Below are 22,214 nucleotides of genomic sequence, written 5' to 3'. Positions count from 1 at the left end.
GCCTCCCAAAGTGCTGGGATTACAGGCGTGAGCCACTGCGCCCGGCAATTTTAAAATATTTTAATTAAATAAGCATGTATGTTTAGAATTTAATTTTGTTAGATATATGAATAATTATTCATTAAATAATTCAACCAAATTCATAAAATCAAAGCACACTGAAAGTTATTCTAAGTTTAATAACTTACATAAACACGTAAGCAACTGTGCTCCTTCCGTACTTTTTTTCTCCCAATTTTTGTTTTTTTCCTTTAATGTCACAGAGCAAGCAATATCTTCTAATGATGTAGACTGGAGACAACCCTAACCTGCTATGAGAATAATGAGAATGAGAGAGAAAAATATTAGTTTTAGTAAATAACACTTTTAGAAATACAATTGATCTTCCATATCCGAGAGTTTCTCATCCGTGGATTTAACCAACCTCAGGTAGATAACATTCAGAAGAAAACCACAATAAATATTGACAATACAATACAAAATAATACAAATAAAACACAGTACAGTATGACAACTATTTACATAACATTTACATTATATTGGATATTATACGCAATCTGAAGATGACTTAAAGTACATGAGAGGATGTGCATAAATTATATGCAAATACTATGCCATTTTACCTAAGGGACTTGAGCATCTGTGGATATTGATACCATGCAGGGATCCTGGAGCCAATATCCCATGGATACCTATGGATGAGTGTGTTCATTTCTCACTCACAGTTCAGTCGTTTGATCTCTAGCATTGGATTGGAGTTGGCCAAATTATTTTTTCCAGAATTTATTATTTATTTATTTTAAACTTTTCATTGATATGTAATGTATGTAGAGAAATGTACACATTAGATTAAATGTACAGCTTGATGAATTTTTATAACTGCCACCTGTGTAATCAACACAAGCATAGCTAGTGCTTTTATTTTTATTTTTTGCAAATTTCTTTATGTCTCTTTCTCATGATCAAATACTTTAGCTACACAAATGTTAACAAATTCACTCTTTTTTTCCAGTTTACCATGCTTGGGAAAAAGAATGAATTGTTCCCCATTGTAATGAATCAGTCTGCTGATGATGTACTCCAGATACAAAATATGCAGAACATGATTCATTGAAATATGATTTTAGCCTGATTTTACAAAGAAAAGGGAATTATCTCCATAATAGGATCAATTGCTGGAAGATCCGGAGAGTACACATATTTGAGTTTTGGCCAGATGATATTGTTTCACATCAACAAAATGCTCAGATAGTTATGAAAGGGGATAGAAGTCCTTATTCCAAGCCAAATTCTTTTTTACATAATCTGAGTTCAGTAAATTCCTACCACATTTTTCTCCATCAACATACTTTACTCCATATTTTACCTCTTTTTAATACTTGTTTGGAATTCCAAAGATGAAAAAGTTTATTTCGCCACCTTTTCTTTGTTCCATTTGAGGGAGATTGTGTGCCATTGCAAATGCTCCCTCTGTCACTATTACTATTATACCTTGCGATAAGAGTATGGTATTCTGTCCTGCCTAGTTTAGCAATGATCTGAAGTCCAGACTCTTTAACTTAAATTGCCTTTATTTTAACTTAGGCGCCTTATAGTTATACACCTATTTTTCATTTTCCCTGTTTGTCATTCATCAATCTTTGGGGTTTGCTAGTCCCTTGGAAATGTCAACGCTGATTCTCATTGAAGTGTTTTAAGGATACTGAATCAGCACATGTTATTTTAATTTCAGCATCCCTAAGATTTTTCTCCCCTGTAATAGATACATATATGTCTAGAGTCTTAATAGCAACAGGTGTTGCCAGCCCTCAGATACCCTCAAACACATGGGTAGACTATATCTTTTACATTTTCCTTCTGTGTATTCTACTACAGGGACTTATTCAATTAGAGTTTTAGAAAAACTAGTAGATACATTTTAAGTTTTTAAATTTTACCTTTCTTACCACACATGAGGGCTTAATGATGTCTGGAGTCATCCATATGTTATCTTGTAGATCTCCATGAGTGATTCCTGACATGTAAACTTATAGGGAAAATATGGCTTTTGATGAATAAGCCAATCATGAAATTGAAATATATTTTACTGATCACTTACTGATACAGCAAAAACAAAAATACAACCAAAAACCCACCACATGTTAATGTCAGATTCTATAGTGTATAAATGGGGCCAGGAGAGATACAGTATGCCTGATATCTATACATGTGTATTAATTCCAGCATTGGAAAGGTGCTTTCAAAACATATGCCAAAGAAAGATGACAAATTACCAAAGCATCTGTTCCCTGGGGAAAAGATTCTAAGAATAAGCAAGAAAATATATAACAACTTAATTTTAAACACACATGGAACCAGAGATAATGCATGAGCAGTCTAATCCTGCCCTTCTCTTTTATTAATTCCAGAAAACGAAAACATATTTGACTCTTTGTCCATATTACTGTTTGCCAGTACAAGAAAAAAAAGAATAGTGCATTGAGCTTTCTGTATTTCTCACTCTTAAGGATCTCTGTCCATTGTTTAGATTTACAGCAGAATTTGATTTCCGGACATATGATTCGGAAGGCGTGGTACTGTACGCAGAATCTATTGATCACTCAGCCTGGATCCTGATTGCGGTTCGTGATGGAAAGTTTGAAGTTCAGCTTAAGAACGAACAGACATCCAAAATCACAACTGGAGGTGGCATTATTAATAACGGTGTGTGGCATACGGTACGTTTGCAGATTTCATCAATCTCTTTCTGCTATGATGCAGTTTGTATAAAATCATAATTTATTTTTATAGTGATACCAAACCAAAATGGGTTTGGAGTTATCTGATGCTATATGAAGTACATTCTGTACACTGTAATTCCCTGAAACAGCCTAAGAAATAAGATTCTCACTTAATACATTAGAATTTATCATAACTAAAATGGTTGTTTTTAGTTATTTGCTTGAACTACCCTGTCTTTAACTTTTTACCTTTTAAATGATAGTAACTTTTTTTACCTTATTTAACTTTTTACCTTTTTTAGTGGCTGTTTGGTGAACCATGGTGTTAGGGATTATTAGGTGACCTAACAGTTTTTTTGTTGTTGTTAGGTTTTTTTTGTTGTTGTTGTTGTTTGTTTTTTTGACAGAGTCTCACTCTGTCACTTAGGCTGGAGTGTGGTGGCATGATCTTGGCTCACTGCAACCTCCGCCTCCTGGGTTCAAGTGATTCTTGTGCGTCAGCCTTCTGAGTAGCTGGGATTACGGGTGTACAGCACACCTGGGTAATTTTTATAAATTTAGTAGAGACAGGGTTTTACCCTGGCCTCAAGCTATCCACCCACTTTGGCCTCCCAAAGTGCTGAGATTACAAACCTGCGCCACCGCACTTGGGTGCCATAACAATTTATATAATTCACCACTGATCAAAGAAAACTCTCCTCAATTGCCATTAATATTTTTTTAATTAAGGAGAAATAAACATAGTAACAAATTCAAAAAGGTAATTCAAACATAAGCATATAGATAAGTAATCCTCTTTTTAAAAAAATAGGCACAGTGTCTTGCTATGTTGCTCAAGCTGATCTTGAACTCAAGGAATCCTCCTCCCACCTTGGCTTCCCAAAGTGCTGGGATTACAGGCATGAGCCATCATGCCAGACTTCGTAATCAATTTTTGTGCAAAAAATATACAGTAGCAGATACCAGTGCGCTTAGAAATTAGCATTTTAGGCCAGGTGCATTGGCTCACGCCTGTAATCCCAGCACTTTGGGAGGCTGAGGCAGGTGAATCACCTGAGGTCAGTAGTTCAAGAGCAGCCTGGCCAACACGGCGAAACCGCATCTCTACTAAAAATACAAAAATTAGCCGGGAGTGGTGGTGCACTCCTGTAATCTCAGTGACTTGGGAGGCTGAGGCAGGAGAATCACTTGAAGCCTGGAGGCGCAGGTTGCAGTGAGCTGAGGTTGTACCACTGCACTCCAGCCTGGGCAACAGAGCAAGATTCAAAAAAAAAAAAAAAGAAAGAAAAAATAAATTAGCATTTTAATTTAATATTAATATAGCCTTTATTCTAGTGATCAAGAACAACCGGATTAAAATGGGATTTTCCTGAAGGGATTACTGCTAGTTGGCAGTGGGGAGAAGTCTTTTCTGAAGTATAGAGTCATTGCTGTCATCAGCAAAGGATAGCTGAGAGAAGATTGGCTTCACCTTAGAATGCGGTGCGCAGAAGAGACATCTTTTATGCCTGGAGGAGCTGCAAGAAGTTTGTGTCGATCTCGATTTATTTATGCTATTTATCTATTTATCATTATTGTTATTATTATTTTGAGACAGAGTCTTCCTCTGTCACCCAGGCTGGAATACAGTGGCACATTCTCAGCTCACTGCAACCTCCACCTCCTGGGTTCAAGCAATTCTCCTGTCTCAGCCTCTCAAGTAGCTGGGCCTAGAGGTGCTGATGCCATGCCTGGCTAGTTTTTGTATTTTTAGTAGACAATAGGTTTCACCATGTTGGCCAGGCTGGTCCTGAACTTCTGACCTCAGGTGATCTGCTCTTCTCAGCTTCCCAAAGTGCAGGGATTACAGGTGTGAGTCACTGAACCCAGCCAAGAAGTTTGTGTTGAGAAGCCATGTGAGGTCACCACTAAATTATTTTAGTCTTTCAATTATTCAGACATGCACTCATTTATTCAATAAGCTTTCAGTGAGTGCTTTTGCTGTTAAGTTCCTGAGTTCAAGGCATTAGAACAATAGCAAGAGATTTTCCTTGCTCTAGAGCTTAGTACCTCACAGATAAGTAGCTGATGCTTCTTTGGGAAATAATATACTGTAACATGAAGTATGTTACATTAGAGGTATGAACAAAGCACACTTGGGCAAAGATGTGGCGACTTTACAAATTATTACTTCTTATCTTTGATTATGGGTCTAATATTAATAGGAATTTAAATTGTAAATGTATCATAGTTTGTTCAGCAAAATATTTATTGAGCACTTCTGTGTGCTAATCCTTATTCGTGGTGGTAAAGATACAACAGCGAATAAAACAAAGTCAGTGCTTTTACAGAGCTTGCATTCTAGTGGTGAGATGCGAACAACAAATGCATGAAAAAATAAATATGCCAGAGAGTTATTCATGTTATAAGAAAAAAGAAAAGCCAGGCAAGGACATAGAGAGTGATGATAGTACGCACATAGAATTGGGAAGGCCATCACTGATGAGATTAGATCTGAACTGAGACTTGAGAGCACGTGCCATGAGAAATACATGAGGGAATATAAAACAATTCTGCAGCATGTGAACAGCAAAAACAGAATTTCTTGGAGGAGGATGTGTTTGGTATTCGAGGAATAACACAAAGCATAGTGTAGCAGCAGGAGGGGAGTTGATAGAAAATGAGGTTAGAGGTCGGGCACAGTGGCTCACGCCTGTAATCCCAGCACTTTGGAAGGCCAAGGCAGGCTAATCACGAGGTTAGGAGTTCGAGACCAGCCTGTCCAACATGGTAAAACCCCATCTCTACTGAAAAAATACAAAAAAAAAAAAAAAAAAAAATTAGCTGGGTGTGGTGTTGGGCGCCTGTAGTCCCAGCTACTCAGGAGGTTGAGGCAGGAGAATTTCTTGAATCCGGGAGGTGGAGGTTGCAGTGAGCCATTGCACCACTGCACTCCATCCTGGGGGACAATGCAAGACTCTGTCTCAAAAAAAAAAAAAAAAAAAGAAAAAGAAAAGAAAAGAAAATGAAGTTATTAAGCGTGGTCTGGAATGAGATCATCTAGGGCCTTGGGCGCCATGAAGAGGGTGTGGATTTTATGCTAAATGGAAAGGCCCTGGGTGATTTTGAGAAGGGACATGATCTAATTTGCAATTAAAAATATAATCACGATCAGAAGCTGTTGGCTTTGTGGAAAGCAGATAGTGGAGAATGAGAGGAGAACATGATATGGAGCGAGGAGACTATTGCAATAACCCAGTGGAGGGAACATGGCAGCTCTGACTGACTGCTGATGGTAAGGGTAGTGAGAAGTTGTCAGATTCTGGATATGTTTTTAAAGTTAAGCCTTCAATTCAAATTTTTGAATACTCAGCATAAAAAAGGGTTTTAAGGCCATGAAACTGGTTGTGTTGACCAGTGGTTTCAAATACTGTCTCATCCAATGTCTGGAAATATATAATGCTCCTTTACTGTTCTGTAATGAAATGTATCAATAATGTAAACTACCTTCATGTATACCCAGTTGAAACCAACATAATGCTCTCATTATTACATTCATATCAATAAAAAAAAGGAAAGGAATTTATAAGAAAATAATACGTATTTCAGTATGTAAGTACTCAACTATAACCACAATACTTGTCACAGCTTGCTTCTATACATAGACTAAAAAAGCTGCAAATGAAGATTAACACTGGGGTGTTATATTAGCAACTCAAATACCATTAAGTGCATAAATGGTGTTGCCACTGGTAATATTAATTTTCCGAAGTGGTGAGAAGTTCCTGGTGAAGATATGAACAAAATAAATATCAATCTATGTTTAGTTTTCAAGATTATTACATTCTTGAAAAACTTAATGAATGCTAAAGTAGTGCAGCAAACATTTTGTGTATATGTATCTACAAACTCGGATAATGGTAAGCACGAATAGTCCCGACATGAATCCCTAGCAGGGATGTTCAGAAGATTTTAAGAATACTTGATATTTTATTATTAGTTATGCATGATGAGCTTATGTACATAACGCAGATTGTCTATCATCTTGCAATGCCAGCATGGCCCCTACTCAATGTGACAAGTTAAAGTGCTCTGCACCTCCAAACTTTCCAAATGCCCTGGAGTGGAGTCATGGTGTCCCACTTAAAATACTTGCATGGCTACAGGAAAAAGGTCTGCGCCCTGAGCCGTGGGGAGGGGAGGATCTAGCAAAGGAGACTGAGAAGTAGTGGTTAGAGTGCCGAAAGAGAAGCAAGCAGGGTCAGGTCTTGGAGGCCAAGTTAAGAAAGCCTGTGAAGAAGGGAATCGTTGTTCAAATGCTGCTGATTGGCTGTATTAAAAAAGGAGTGTTGACAAGCTTTAAATCTGTGTTACTAAATTTATTTTATGTTGGAGGGTAGTTTTCCCCCCCATAACGGTGTTTTAATATGCTTATTGTCTGGCTCCTATTATTGGTTAGTAAGTGAAGAGTTTGCACTTTGAGTGCTGTAGTTTTACATGAAGGATGCAGCAGTGGTTCTTCAGATTGCTTTTGTGGGAGGAATTTTGATTGTTCTTTACCCTTACTTGAAAAGTTTCCTCTTTCTTTCTTTTTTTTTTCTGAGACGGAGTTTTGCTCTTGTTGCTCAGGATGGAGTGCAGTGGCGTGATCTCGGCTCACCGCAACCTCCGCCTCCTGGGTTCAAGCAATTCTCCTGCCTCAGCCTCCTGAGTAGCTGGGATTACAGGCACGCGACACTGTGCCCAACTAATTTTTGTATTTTTAGTGGAGACGGGGTTTCACCTTGTTGACCAGGATGGTCTCAATCTCTTGACCTCATGATCCACCCGCCTTGGCCTCCCAAAGTGCTGGGATTGTAGGAGTGAGCCACCGCACCCGGCCTATTTGAAACCTTTTCTAAGAAACCCAGACTACTCTCAAAATTGGAAAACTCCAATTTAATTTTATGTAGTTTTTTCATACTACCTCAATCACTTTTTAATTTTAAAGGAAAAATAATTTGTGGGCAATTAACAGAATACTGGACATACTGATTTTTCTTCCTGTATATTAAGAACTTATTTACATGATTGACTCCATATGTGTATTATCAGACAATTGCAAAATAAGACCACTTAAAATTTTCCTAAGATGAATGGCTCACTTAACTGCTAATTTTCTAGCAGCCTGTGATTGAAAGATATATAATTAGATGTTTAAGTTTAACAGAATAGTTTTTTTTAACTTTAAAATATGGTATGCTTTTAATTTTTGATCAAGTGCTTTCACCCTAAATGCTTTTTTATCACACTTACTATAATTCGACATTCCAAATAAGTTGTAACAAATTAATAATTACATTACAATGATTACAAAAGTATTTTATTGGAATAATAACAGAATTTTTAGATTTCAGTGTTTCAAATGGCATGTAGTAAAGCTTGGTTATTTGGTAATTTTTCTTTTTTAATTGTAGGTGTCTGTGGAAGAATTAGAACATAGTGTTAGCCTTAAAATAGCTAAAGAAGCTGTGATGAATATAAATAAACTTGGACCCCTTTTTAAGCCTGAACATGGATTTCTGGAAACCAAAGTATACTTTGCAGGATTCCCTCGGAAGGTGGAAAGTCAATTCATTAAACCGGTAATGATCCAAGCTTCTGTCATTCATCAAGGATGAATTCCTTTTGTCTGTAAAATATTTGAAGATGTGTTTTTCTGAGAGTCAATAGAAGTTGTTTTGTTAAGCATACTAAATGTTACAACTTGAAATGATCATGGAAAAATAACATTAGTGAACCTTGAAATTATATTAATGAAAGAAGAAAATGATGTGGTAGTTTTGTGTTCATTTAAATCCCCAGCATAAATCATGAAGTGGACTTCTAAAATTCTCAAGTTAACCCCTGAGAATGTTAACACTGCAGTTCAGTATTAACATCATGATAATGCACTCTCAGTCTTTAAACATATACATTCACATGTTTAAGTCCAAAATTACGCTATTTTGTAGAAGCCAGTCAAAGGACTTTCTCCAGTTTATTTTTAGGACTTATATTCGAGAGCTAAAGCATAGCACATAAGGTGGAAATTATTATTAAAAAAATACCTCTTTACTGAGGGTACAATTATAGGCTGTCGTAAACCGAAATCAGATTTAGTAGCTATTTTTCTAAATATGGTATTTGTTTAATAAATATAGAATAGGTTTTACGAAAGAGACTAACCACTGCCTTCAAAGAGTTTTAAAAATTTCATTTTAAAAACCGACATCGCAGACCTGCCAGATATACTTGCTGATTTAATTTAAATATTTACTGTCTTATATCCACCTTTCACTCCCAGCAATTTGTAGTTACTGTAACTTTTAAAAGATTTCTATTATATATTAAACTTGAATTAATTAACCCACGTGGACATGGATAGACCTGTTGTTTGAAACTTAGAAATTAAGACACATTAAAATTAAAATAAATTATTCAAAAAGTATCAGTCATTTATTAAATGGCTTTTACATGTCTTGAGCCTGGCGGGATGCTTGATGGAGGCTAAAGAATGCAAACACTTTTCTGGCTGAGGAGACTTAGAGTCTGATTGGCAAGACTAACCCATATTGTAAATGCCATTAAAGAAAAACAAGGCTGGGGGTGGTGGCTTATGCCTTTAATACCAGCACTTTGGGAGGCCAAGGCGGGCAGATCACCTGAGGTCGGGAGTTCAAGACCAGCCTGGCTAACATGGCAAAACCTGTTCTCTACTGAAAGTACAAAAATTAGCTGGATGTGGTGGTGGGCCTATAATCTCAGCTAATCAAGAGGCTGAGGCAGAAGAATCGCTTGAACTTGGTTGGCAGAGGTTGCAGTGAGCTGAGATCGCACCACTGCACTTCAGCCTGGGCAACAAGAGTGAAACTCCATGTCAAAAAAAAAGGAAAGAAAGAAAAGAAAAGAAAAGAAAAAGAAGATGGCTTAGAGCCCAGGGCCACAGCTAGAAGCAAATACAGAACTTGAGAGAAGAAAAGTTAACACTGGATGATGTAGGAGAGGCAGGTGGAGCTTAAAGTGGTAAAAATCGTTACGATCCCATTGAGGGCTTGTGATGGTGTAAGCTTGCTTGTACTGAAGAAGACTGTCCATCTGAAGAATACTTTGAAAACAAAAACTTAAATAAAATACAAACTATTTTAAACTATTATCAAATAAAGCACTTTTTTTTCTCTAAATGAAAGTCTACATTCATAATTGAGCCACTTGTTTAAGTTTAAAATGCACTCCTTGACCTGTGTTTTAATTTGTTAGATTAACCCTCGTCTAGATGGATGTATACGAGGCTGGAATTTGATGAAGCAAGGAGCTTCAGGAGTAAGGGAAATTATTCAAGAAAAACAAAATAAGCATTGCCTGGTTACTGTGGAGAAGGGGTCCTACTATCCTGGTTCTGGAATTGCTAAATTTATCATAGATTATAGTAAGTGACTTTCCATTTATTTTTATTTTCTCATTAATGAATAATTAATTTATTCATCAACAAACAGTAATAATTTTTTTGCTGAACGTTATCTACTGTATGCCCACTGTAGTCTTATGCTTATTCATACTATTATATGTCTTTTACAAAAATGTTTCAGTATATTGAGAAAAATATAAAGGCAATGTGCTTATGTTGTTATTTCAGGTTTATTGGTACATAGCCTGATTCCCTTTGGGTAAATTCAATTGACCTACTTTAAAGTTCACTGATTTCTTACTTGTCTGGAGTCTACCAATGAATGCATCAAAAAGATTCATCTTCATTTCTAGCATTTCCATTTGATGCTTTCTTACAATTTCTACCTCTCTGTTGAAATTCCCTGCTGTTCACATTTGTCTAGCTTATGTACTGAGCTTTCAACATCTTCATCATAATTACTTTGAATTCCCTGTCTGACAGTTCCGGCTGTCTTATATCTGGGTCTGCTCATTTTGTTTGCTTTGTCCCTTGACCAAATGTGGCTTTTCTTTGCATCTCTGTGTATCACACAATTTTTGGTTTAGAGGTGGGCATCTTATGCATAACAGTAGAGACTGGGATAAAGAATATTTGTGTCTGGAAATGAGCACACTTCTTTTGCTAGGCTCTTAGTGATGGGATTGAATCAATCTAGTGAGGAGTTGAGCTGCTTGTTTTTTTTTGTTGCCAGGATTGCCCTAATGCACCACAGGTTTCAAATTTTTTAAATATTACCTTCTGCGTAGAATAAGGGAATGTTTTGCTAGCAAGTTGTTTTTCTCCCTCCCTCCCTCCCTCCTCCGTCCCTCCCTCCCTCCCTCCTTCCCCCTGCCTTCCTTCCTTCCTTCGTTCCTTCCTTCCTTCTTTTTTGAGACAGAGTCTCATTCTGTCACTCAGGCTGGAGTACAGTGGCACAATCTCAGCTCACTGCAATCTCTGCCTCCCATGTTCAAGTGATTCTCAGGCCTCAGCTTCCCGAGTAGCTGGAATTACAAGGGTGCCCGGCTAAGTTTTATATTTTTAGTAGAGACAGGGTTTCGCCATGTTGGCCAGCTGGCCTCGAATGCCTAACCTCAGGTGATCTCCCTGCCTTAGCTTCCTAAAGTGCTGGGATTTCAGGCTTGAGTCACTGCGTCTGACCTAGAGAGTTTTCCTTAATAGCTGATCAACTACTAAGTTTTTCATCATAGAAGCTCAATTTTAGGCATTCCCTCATAATATGCCTCAAGAAAGTATCTCTACCACTCTCAAGCGCCTTGCCCATCCCCAGCAGAGTGCGCTTGTTACTTGACGTTTGTTAACATGGTGGAGCAGACCTGGTGTTTGGGGAAGCATTCTATGTTGTTCTGGTACAAATTCAATCTTAGGCAGGTGTTGTATCCCTGGGTCTCAGAAGTGTGGAATTTTCGCTGTTCCTCTTCCCTGACTCTAACCAGTAGGGGAGATGTCTAATGATCAGGACTCAGGATGTTTTCCTGCTCCTTCTCCATGATCTACAGCTTTTTTTTTTTTCCTAATCTGTAGTTGCAGTGAGTCTTCACATGTGTCCTAATGACCACACTTGTTGCCTTTTTCCTGGCTTCAGGACTTGTGTTGTGTAGAGGAAACCAAGAAGAATCTGGATGGGGCTTTGTGCCTCTCCTGCAGTTGATGCTGCTGTCAGGACTGCATTAAGAGAGAGGCTTTCTGGGGTCTCATTCCCTGCAGTCTGTTGTCTCCTGAGCACACAGTAAGGTCTGTGGAGAAGAGCCTGTGAATCAGCATGAATTTTCTTTGTCTCTGCAGTTTCTAGGGTTTCTTTTCTTTTCTTTTTTTTTTTTTTTTTTTTGAGACAGAGTCTTGCTTCATCGCCAGGCATCAGGCTGGAGTGCAATGGCGCGATCTCAGCTAACTGCAACCTCCACCTCCCCTCCCGGGTTCAAGCAATTCTCCTGCCTCAGCCTCCCGAGTAGTTAGGACTACAGGCGCGCACCACTATGTCCAGCTAATTTTTGTATTTTTAGTAGAGACGGGGTTTCACCATGTTGGTCAGGATGGTTTCCATCTCTGGACCTCGTGATCTGCCCACCTCGGTCTCCCAAAGTGCTGGGATTACCGGCATGAGCCACCGCGCCCAGCTAGTTTCCAGGGTTTCTAAACTCTTACATCAGCCCCCACATGGACTTCAGAAAATTGTTTAAATCTTTACCTAAATTATTTTTACCAAATAGCATGGCATCCCCTGTGTACCCTGAGTTAGAAAGCGTTCTCATTCCGGCTCTCCTTGGAAACACCTGTCTTTCTTTAGGTTTCTGGTTAGTTGGTTGCTCTGCAACCTCAGCTCTTTGATAGTTCCAAGAAAAGCTGTGATTATGCAGGTAATTTGGCGTTTGTTGTTGTTCTAAGGGTGAGGGTAGTGCTCTTTCCAATTTTCTGCAGCCTAAGTAGAGCAGGGAATCTTGCCATACTGACCCTAGATTTTTAACCTTGTAAATAATACTTCTGTGAACATCCTAAAACATACATCCTTCTACCTTTATGTGATTGATTATATGGAAGAATATTTTAGGATTAGATTATCTCTATCAAAGGTTATGTTGCCCAGGTCAGTTTTCAAACTACTGGCCTCAAGTGATCCTCCTGCCTCAGCCTCCCAAAGTGCTGGTATTATGTGCATGAGCCACTGTACTCAGCCTTTTTTACTACCTTTTTAAGGACAAATTTTACACTAATGATTTATCTTTTTCTAACATAAATTAATACAATTCCTAGCTCTGTTCTGCATATGAAGGATTGTTTTTTAAAAAGTTATAAATGAGGATTAAATTAGGGTAAAACTAAACCCACAATGATTTGGCCAAAGGAAAAAAATCCTAAAAAGGTAATGAAAATTAGAGTTATATTGTACCTAAAAAATTACCTAATAAGTAATTAACCATTTCATGGATAATTTGTAATTAATATTTAATGTTACATTTTGACTTCTATACATTTGCATGTTAATTTTAGTTTGAGTTTGTTAATATTCTCTGTTAAATTTACTTATTTCAAGATAAATGTTTAGGTGATAGAAATTCCAGTTACTTTGATTTGAGCATTACACCTATATGCATATATCAAATAACATATGTATCCCAATATGTGTACAATTATGATATATCAATTAAAAATTACTTATTTCACAATGATTACATATACACATTTTTTTTTTTTTTTTTTTGAGACAGAGTCTCGCTCTTTTTCACAGGCTGGAGTGCAGTGGCATGATCTCAGCTCACTGCAACCTCTGCCTTCCAAGTTCAAGCGATTCTCCTGCCTCAAGACTCCCAAGTAGCTGGGACTACAGATACACACAACCATGCTCAGCTAATTTTTGTATTTTTTTTTTATTTTTTAGTAGAGATGTTTTGCCATGTTGGCTAGGCTGGTCTTGAACTCCTGAACTCAGGGAATCTCAAAATGCTATGGTTACAGGCATGTGCCACTGCGCTTTTTCTATATATTTTTTTTCTTCTGGGTGGGAATTACAGGATTATAATGAAAAACATAGTGGCATTATGTGTGGCTAAATAGAAGCACATCTTGTCAAAGGAAAATGATTTTCCTTACTCACATGTACCCTTTTAAGGACTCCAGATGGTACTTGGGCTTTGCTATATGTTACATCATATTAAATGAGGATGACTTCATTCAGATTATGAACTAATGTTTTTAGAAATCCATCTACTCCGGAAACATTAATTTAGCAAATATCTATTGAGTGACTACTGTGGAAAACAAAGCGATGATAGAGACATATACCTCCTAGAGCTTGTGCTTTAGTGGGATAGACAATTAACCTAGTAATTAAGAAGAGAATGTAAAGGATTATGACAGGAGAATCACAAAACAAAGGTTCCCATTCTGATGTCAAAACCAAATGCTGATGTCAGTGTATTTCTCTAGTATCAAACTATCCAACTCTGCTATGTATAGATCCTATTTATCCTTTGGTGTGATGATGGCAACTGTACCCAGATTTTCCAAAAATTATTACAGTAAATTTGTTGAACTTTCAAATGTGTGCTTTAAAATATAACCACTCTGCGATTTGAGCATTGGTGAATGTGCAAGGGAGAAGGAAGCGCTGTTAAAGAGCAAACAAGGAAAATCTGTAATCATCCTTAAACACCACAGTCCAGAAGTCTCTTCTAGGAAGAACAGGAAGATGGGACTCCACTATTTCTTGCCTGCCTAAAAAAACAAAAAAAGCTTTTGTTTTGTTTTGCTTAGGTTATATAGATCATTGAGAAAGGGAACGAAAATGTTTAGTATTACACAAGATGGTTTTGAATATTACCAGGATTCTACTAATAATAATTCCTTCCGGTGCACTTCAGGAACGCAGTGATCACTCTCTGTTTCATTCTTTTACCTAGATAATGCCTCCAATGCTGAGGGTTGGTATGTAAATGTGTCTTTGAATATCCGTCCGTCCACGGGCACCGGTGTCATGCTTGCCTTGGTTTCTCGTAACAACACCGTGCCCTTTGCTGTGTCCTTGGTGGACTCCACCTCTGAAAAATTACAGGTAACTTTACTCTAAACCTATATGAGCCTTGCTTTTCTTTTCCTTTAAAAAAATGGATATAATAGCAGTATTTACCTCAAAGGACTACTTTGAAGATTAAATAAAGTAACTTATGTAAAGCATTTGGCACAGTCTCCAGCACATCATGAAGGACTCAAAAAAATGTCTATTATTGTTACTTTTTTTTCTGGCATATTTCCAAGGTCTGAATGAAGAAGTAAGGGGAGGGAGAATTGAAAAACCTTCTGCATCTATACCTGAGATTAGGCAGATTCTCACACAGGCTGCCTGGAGCCATCTGAGTACATACAGATCCACCCTTATTCAGAATCTTTGAAGTGTCGTGGGAATTAGTCTGTACTGTCAACATAGAAATTTGTCTAATTACAGTGTGTCAGTTACTCAGTGCCTAATTATAATGTTTTGTTCTTTCTTGCACTCTTAATCTTTTCTCCCATGAATAAGTTAGGAAAAAAAGAGAGAAAGTTAAAACTGGTCCACTTGGATTCTTACTGGCAAATGTTATTTGAAATTAGGAGGAAGAACAGCAAAAAGCCTTAGATGAAAGGAAATATGAGGATTATAAGAAGACCTGTATTATTCAGACTTCTATTAGAGAGTAATAGTTCTGTCTATGTGCCATCCACAGTGGATTCCAACAAGTTACAGCAAGAAACTGATGTTTATGCCAAGGCTGTCTTGGATGGTGTCAGTGGATTTTAACAAGAGACCTATGGTTAAATAATGTCTATTGTAGTAACAAGCGATGCTGTTGATTCAGTGAGGAGGATGGGGAAGTTTCTGGTGGTTAGTCTTAAGTAACCTAAAAATATCTGATGAGGTTTTTTTGTTTGTTTGTTTGAAATCTCCTTTCTATAAGGTGCTTGAGGAGCTTTCTACATTTGGATTTCAGTGGTTTTTTTTTTTTTTGGTTGTTTGTTTTTTGAGACGGAGTTTTGCTCTTGTTACCCAGGCTGGAGTGCAATGGCGCGATCTCGGCTCACTGCAACCTCCACCTCCTGGGTTCAGGCGATTCTCCTGCCTCAGCCTCCTGAGTAGCTGGGATTACAGGCATGTGCCACCATGCCCAGCTGATTTTTTGTATTTTTAGTGGAGACGGGGTTTCACTATGTTGACCAGGATGGTCTCGATCTGCTGACCTTGTGATCCACCCGCCTCGGCCTCCCAAAGTGCTGGGATTATGGGCGTGAGCCACCGCGCCTGGCCCGTTTGCTTGGTTTTTATGTTGAGATGGAGTCTTGCTCTGTCACCAAGGCTGGAGTGCAGTGGCATGATCTCGGCTCACTGCAACCTCCGCCTCCCAGGTTCCAGCCATTCTTGTGTCTCAGCCTCTGGGTAGCTGGGACTACAGGCGACACCACCACACCCAGCTAATTTTTGTGTTTTTGGTAGAGACTGGGTGTCACCATGTTGGCCAGGCTGGTCTTGAACTTCTGACCTTATTATCCACCCACCTCAGCCTCCCAAAGTGCCGGGATTACAGGCGTGAGCACCACTCCTGGCCTGTTCTTTCTGTTTAAACACAGTGGAATTCCCGTCTTCAACACCACTTTCACGCAGTGGAAGAGGTTAACACGTGCCATGTCTTTGATACTCATTTTCTCCTTTCACTGTTTGCCTCCACGGTTCCTTCTTTGCATGTCAGATTTCCTTCTCGAGGTCTATGTGCAATACTTCGTAACAGTATTCCAGATACCACTGATCAGCCTGGAGCATTTCTTTACTGACCAGCTCTCTTCATGAGTTTAAGGATATGGACATGTACAACACAGCAACAGATTTTCTCAAGGAACCTATATTTGCAAAGCATAGTCTTTCACTTAAAATAGATATGTTGGCCACCTAAATAAGCATTTCCGACTGTGTTTTTTGTCATCTGGGACTCGTCATGACTCCTGTCTCCCTAGTTTTGATTTTATTTTCTCTTTCTTACTTTTTACATTTCCTCTATGCCACATAAGCTGCATGAAGACGTAGCTCAACAAGTTGAATAATTTAGGCGTGACAGCACTTTGAAAAGGTCAGCAGAATGAAAACATTTTCTTGCTTGAGAATCTTCTGGTAAATATTCTCTAACTTCCTGCTGGCAATCCCTGGTTTTTCTTTCTTAGGGCCTCTTCACTTACTTTGTCCCAAGTCTATAGGATTGCTGGCGTGGCACAAAGAAACCTTTTAGTCCTGCTGGCATATGCTTACTAAAGCATTTTTGATTTTACAAGTCTTTCTTCAACAATGAGTGATTCAACTGCTTCCTGTTTCATACGTAAACTTGGAAATTAGGAAGGCTTATAAACAGAAAGACATTGCTTAAGACACCACTGTTGGTAACACAACTTTGTTGTTTGACTGAATTTTCAGAAACCAGTATACATGTCTATGTTAGCTAAACTTAGAGCTTGTAAAACTAGTGTGTATTTTAAAATTTAGTCTTATTATAAGTTAGTCTTATGATAATTAGTAATTTTTCACTTAAACTTAGAGGCCCTATCATACATTTTCTTTCCTTATTCAGATTTAGTTTTTGACTTTTAAAAACTGAAAAGTAACTCTTAAGTAGCATTCCTCTTACTCCTTACTTATATGGAATCTTTGCTCCGCTCTTCAGGATATTCTGTTGTCTGTTGAAAAGACTGTTGTGTGTCGGATACAGGCCCTAAGTCTATGTTCCGATCAACAATCTCATCTGGAATTTAAAGTCAACAGACACAATCTGGAGGTGTTAACACCGCTTAAAATGGAAACCATCTCCCATGAAGACCTTCAGAAACAACTTGCCATCTTGGACAAAGCAATGCAAGGAGATGTGGTCACTTACCTGGGTGGCCTTCCAGGTATCTGCTTACTTTTTCTTCAGTTTTAAAAAAGTATATTTCAAATCAAATTGATAATATTTTAAATAGACGATTTTAGTAAAAAAGCATCAGAAGGGACCATAAAATCCAGTATTGAATATTCTTTTTCTAGGGGCTAGTACTGACAGTTTATTGGCACGTTCTTGTTTCCTTTAGTTTTTATCCATTATTTATTTAATATTTATGCATCTACTATTTGGCTCATGTTTCATTTATCCAAATTTTATTAAGACCTTATGTCCCACGTGCTCATGACACAGCAATAAACAAATAAATATGGTCCCTGATGTTAAGGTTTTTATTCTCTAGTGGCAGAGGAAGACATTAAGCAACTAATTAGGAAAATATCCAACTAATTAAAATTGTGATCACTTTTATGAGAGAAAAGTGTGGGTTGCTTTTAGAACCTGAAAATGTGAACGTTTCACCGGTTGTGGGGGCCAGAAACAACCACTCTGGATAACAGACTAAACCATAAACTGTTGTTGAAAAGGTTAAATAAATTCAACCAGGTGTGGGAGTGGGGATTGGAATTATTATGCAAGTAAAATGGTCCATGTGTGGGCCAAGTGGAAGGGATGACACGCTGGAGGAGCCTGGAGGAGGTCAGAATGGTTAAAGCATGTTGAGCAAGGGAGATGGTAGTGTAGAACCAGGCTGTGAACTGGCTGGGTGGATGGATTGCTTGTAGACCTAGTTCAGGGTCCTAAGTCTTATAATGAGAGACATGGAACTATTAAAAAGTTTAGACAAGAAAGAAGTGTAGCCATATTACAATTTTAAAAATCCAGTCTGTATGATGGATGGAGATGGACAGGTGGGAGAGAAAAGTGGGTGTAATTGAGATGATCTGAGAGGCTATTCAGTAATCCAGATGAAAAAGCAGGGGCAATAATTGCAGTGTCTAAACTGCCTTCAACTGTTGCAAAACAAACAGTCTGGACACTGTTCAAAGTGCTTCGAATATATCCACTTGTTTAATTTTCAAAATAGTCCTGTATGGTAAATGCTATTTTTATCCCCATTTTACAGACGAGGAAACTGAGGAAGCTGCAGGACTAGGGTGATAGAAGTGAAGATGACACACGGTGAATAGATTGGGGATATGTGTGAGAAACAAAATTAATAGGATTTAATGACTGAAAGACAGGTATAAGGATGACTCTTAGGTATCTGGAATGAGCAGTTGCATGGATGGAGATTTCATTTACCAAGATGGAGAAAACTGGAGGAAAAGCAGATTTATCTTTAACTGAATATTGGAAATTATGAAATTCGCACCAATATTTCACCTTAAATGGAAAACAGAGGCAGAAGATTCTTTAAAAGCATTTTCAAATGCCGTTGCAGTTTATTCTCATGGGGAGAATTCTGAGTTTGATGTCTGGACCTCTGGTAACCCTTAATTTATTGCTTAAACTGCTCATGGTCTTGATTTCCCATATATGGAAATTGTATCTGGGATTTTGGGAAATAGAAATAAATAGGCTCTAAAAACTATGGGTGGGTAGATAGATAGATAGATAGATAGATGATAGATAGATAGATAGATAGATGATAAAAAGATAGAGTTAAGTAGCGAGCATGTCTAGTTATTAGGGAGCAAAATTATAGTTCAAATGAAGAAATTCTATATTGAAATCTGCCAACTACCTCATCCACAAATTAGTTGAATGCAATTTAGGAAATCAAACCAGCAGTTTAAAAGAAGCAGAATTGTCAGAATTTCAGTGGTCTCAGGTCTTTGGCAACAGCACTGAGGACTAATTTCAGTCAAAATGTCTTGAGAGAAAAAGTGGAAATATTTGAGAGTAGCTAAATATTGAGATATCAAGAGTATAAACCGTGGGATGGGTAAATTATTATATGCAAAATAGGTGTGTTAAATTGCATGTGAAGAATTAAAACTCGAGAAACTGATGATTTTGAGTAATTTTTTTCCTCAAAAAATGAAAAGTGGCATGATCTATGATGTTTAGCCCAACTTGAAAAGGATTCTTAACAAATGCTATGAGCTCATAGTAAAGGATGCTTTAGTCACTGTCTTGGCAAGTTAGAAGTCAAAAATGTCAAGGTTTTTTTTGGTGGGGGGGAGCATGAAGTACTGAAGATGAATTATAAGGACTAAAGAATATCCATTGTGAGTTAAGATTAATGGAGAGGAGGGGCCAAAAAATGAGGACGCAAGTAGATAAATGGGTGGGGTTTTGTTTCCCTCTCTCTCTCTCTTTTTTTTTTTAAAGACTAGTCAAGTGAAGCAGTGCAGTGGGGAAGGAACAAAGAAATCTGGAACTGGTTGTGATCAGTTAGTTGTAAACACCACTGCACTCGGACCACCAAATGAGTGATTTTAAAATGAGTCACAGTTCTTAGGAATCAAAGGGTGTTACTAAATATTAAGTTTGATAAAGAAGGGGTAGAAAGGTCCAGAGGCCCTAAAATGACCCTATATTTTTGCTGAGGAGTTAATAAAAGTGTTATTTTTAAGAACTCCAAATATTATATCAAAGTGTATCCTCTATCATGATCTATTGTATGTTCAACCAAAAACTATTTATTTGGAAAAATACAGAAATCTGCTCTTATTCCAACAATAATAAAAGAGACATATTGATCATGGCATTTAAAAGAGATTTCCAAGTAGCTTTAATTTGGAGTTGAAAAAAAATGATTAACATTCTTAAACGGTTCCTCAAATTTAAAGAGAAAATATGTTATTTGTATAATAAAAATATTATATCACAAGAATATGCTTGTTTCTACTCTTCCTCAGATGCGTTTAAGTTTAAATGAAACTAATTGTGTTTATGAAATCAGAGGAACTCATGACATGCTGAATACAATGAAGTACAAGAACATGGATATCAGAGTCAATGTCTATTTACTGAATAGAATTTCATTATTAACATTTTCTTTAGGATTAGAATTTGGTTGGAAGTCTGAATGACTCCTCTCATTGTAAACAAATAAGATGCTAAAAGTCTTGGACTAACAGTCTAATATTCTGCTTTTACAGATGTTCCATTCAGTGCCACACCAGTGAATGCCTTTTATAATGGCTGCATGGAGGTGAATATTAATGGTGTTCTGTTGGATCTGGATGAAGCCATTTCTAAACATAATGACATTAGAGCTCACTCATGTCCATCAGTTTGGAAAAAGACAAAGAGTTCTTAAGGCATCTTTTCTCTTCTGATAATACCTTTTTCTTGTGTGTAATTATATGTATGTTTCAATAACAGCTGAAGGGTTTTATCTACAATGTGCAGTTTTTGATTATTTTGTGGTTCTTTCGTGGGATTTTTGAAAGGTCCTTTGTCAAGGAAAAAGATTCTGTTGTGATATAAATCACAGTAAAAAAAAAAAATTCTTACTTCTCTTACTGTCTAGAAATAGTGAAACAACAATTTTAAATTTGAATTTTTTCCTACAAATGACAGTTTCAATTTTTGTTTGTAAAACTAAATTTTAATTTTATCATCATGAACTAGTGTTTAAATATCTATTTTCTTCAGAAGGCAAAGAAGTAAACTCAAACAAAAGTGCATGTAATTAAATATTATTGACGATAGGTAGATGCTATTTGGGTTTTTTTTTTATGAGGAAGTCAGGAAGAGATGGTGGCCTATTAAATATGAATTGAGTGGAGGGTCTTAATGCCTTATTTCAAAACAGTTTCTCAGAGGACTAGCTTTGGCTTCATCTTTCTCTTGGGTGGCTTCACATTTAAACCAGTATCTTTATTGAATCAGAAAACAAGTGGGACAACTTTTCCTGAGAGCAGCACAGGAATCTTGCTTCCTGGGAATTGCAGTCTGTTGGGATGAGACATCAGATTATGTTGGATAGGTGTGGAAATCCGAAATGGGTACATTTCTTAAATTTGGCTGTGTGGGTCACAGAAGAGCTACATTAGAAAAGACAGAATTTAGGGACGGAAAGGAGAATGAGCATAATTGGGAGTTTATAGTTTTCCTTGAATCTAACTTTTAATTGCCAAAGTTGCCAAAATGTGATTGTTGAAGTACAAAAGGAAGTATGAAACCAGAATAAATTTTAACAAAGGAATAAACCACAGAGGGATATAGTGAATATTGTGTCTTTGTAATCAAAGAAGTAAGGAGGTAAGCTTGCCACCTGCCTGCTCATACTGTGATGCATTTCAAGTGGTAGTTTTATCACATTCAAATCTGCTATTCACAGCTGGGTGTATATCAGATGTTTCACTGACAGTTTTCAAAGATAAATTCTTTTCACTATATTTTATATCACTTATAATAAATTGGTATATAATTTAAAAATGCATGTGAATATCTTTATTATATCAACTGTTTGAACAAAACATAAAATTACATAATAGACATGTAACTCTTCATACGACAAAGTAGTTCTTCAGGTAAAAGACAGATCAAGCTCAAATATTTGAATAATAGCTATGGGTTGGGTGGTAGACTGGAACTCAGAAGATGAAGAGAAGCAAAAGTAACATGTGACACATCCCAGAAATTGTCTTGCTGGATGTAATTTTTCTCCCAATTGTCACCAGGTACTATGGGGGATACTCACACATGGCTCAGAGAGAGTCTAGACCTATGGCTAAGAACCTTTGATTGATGTTTAATTTT

At 37.3% G+C, this 22,214-nt stretch overlaps 1 protein-coding gene across 1 annotated transcript in view; it reads left to right on the top strand.

Annotated features, from left to right (window-relative positions):
- Positions 1-21,890, top strand: part of PROS1 (protein S) — a 107,969-nt gene extending 86,079 nt beyond the window's left edge. The window contains exons 8-14 of the mRNA XM_032276664.1: positions 155-217; positions 2,508-2,717; positions 8,156-8,323; positions 9,978-10,146; positions 14,565-14,716; positions 17,343-17,568; positions 20,606-21,890. Coding sequence (XP_032132555.1) covers positions 155-217; positions 2,508-2,717; positions 8,156-8,323; positions 9,978-10,146; positions 14,565-14,716; positions 17,343-17,568; positions 20,606-20,766 — 1,149 coding nt within the window. The 3' untranslated portion in view covers positions 20,767-21,890. The remainder of the gene's footprint in view (positions 1-154; positions 218-2,507; positions 2,718-8,155; positions 8,324-9,977; positions 10,147-14,564; positions 14,717-17,342; positions 17,569-20,605) is intronic.
- The last annotated feature ends 324 nt before the right edge of the window (positions 21,891-22,214 follow it).

This window comes from Sapajus apella, unplaced genomic scaffold (assembly GCF_009761245.1).
Source record: "Sapajus apella isolate SASKATOON/1434 unplaced genomic scaffold, GSC_monkey_1.0 scaffold8, whole genome shotgun sequence".
Lineage (NCBI taxonomy): Eukaryota > Metazoa > Chordata > Mammalia > Primates > Cebidae > Sapajus > Sapajus apella.
This window is presented reverse-complemented; position numbering and strand designations above follow the sequence as displayed.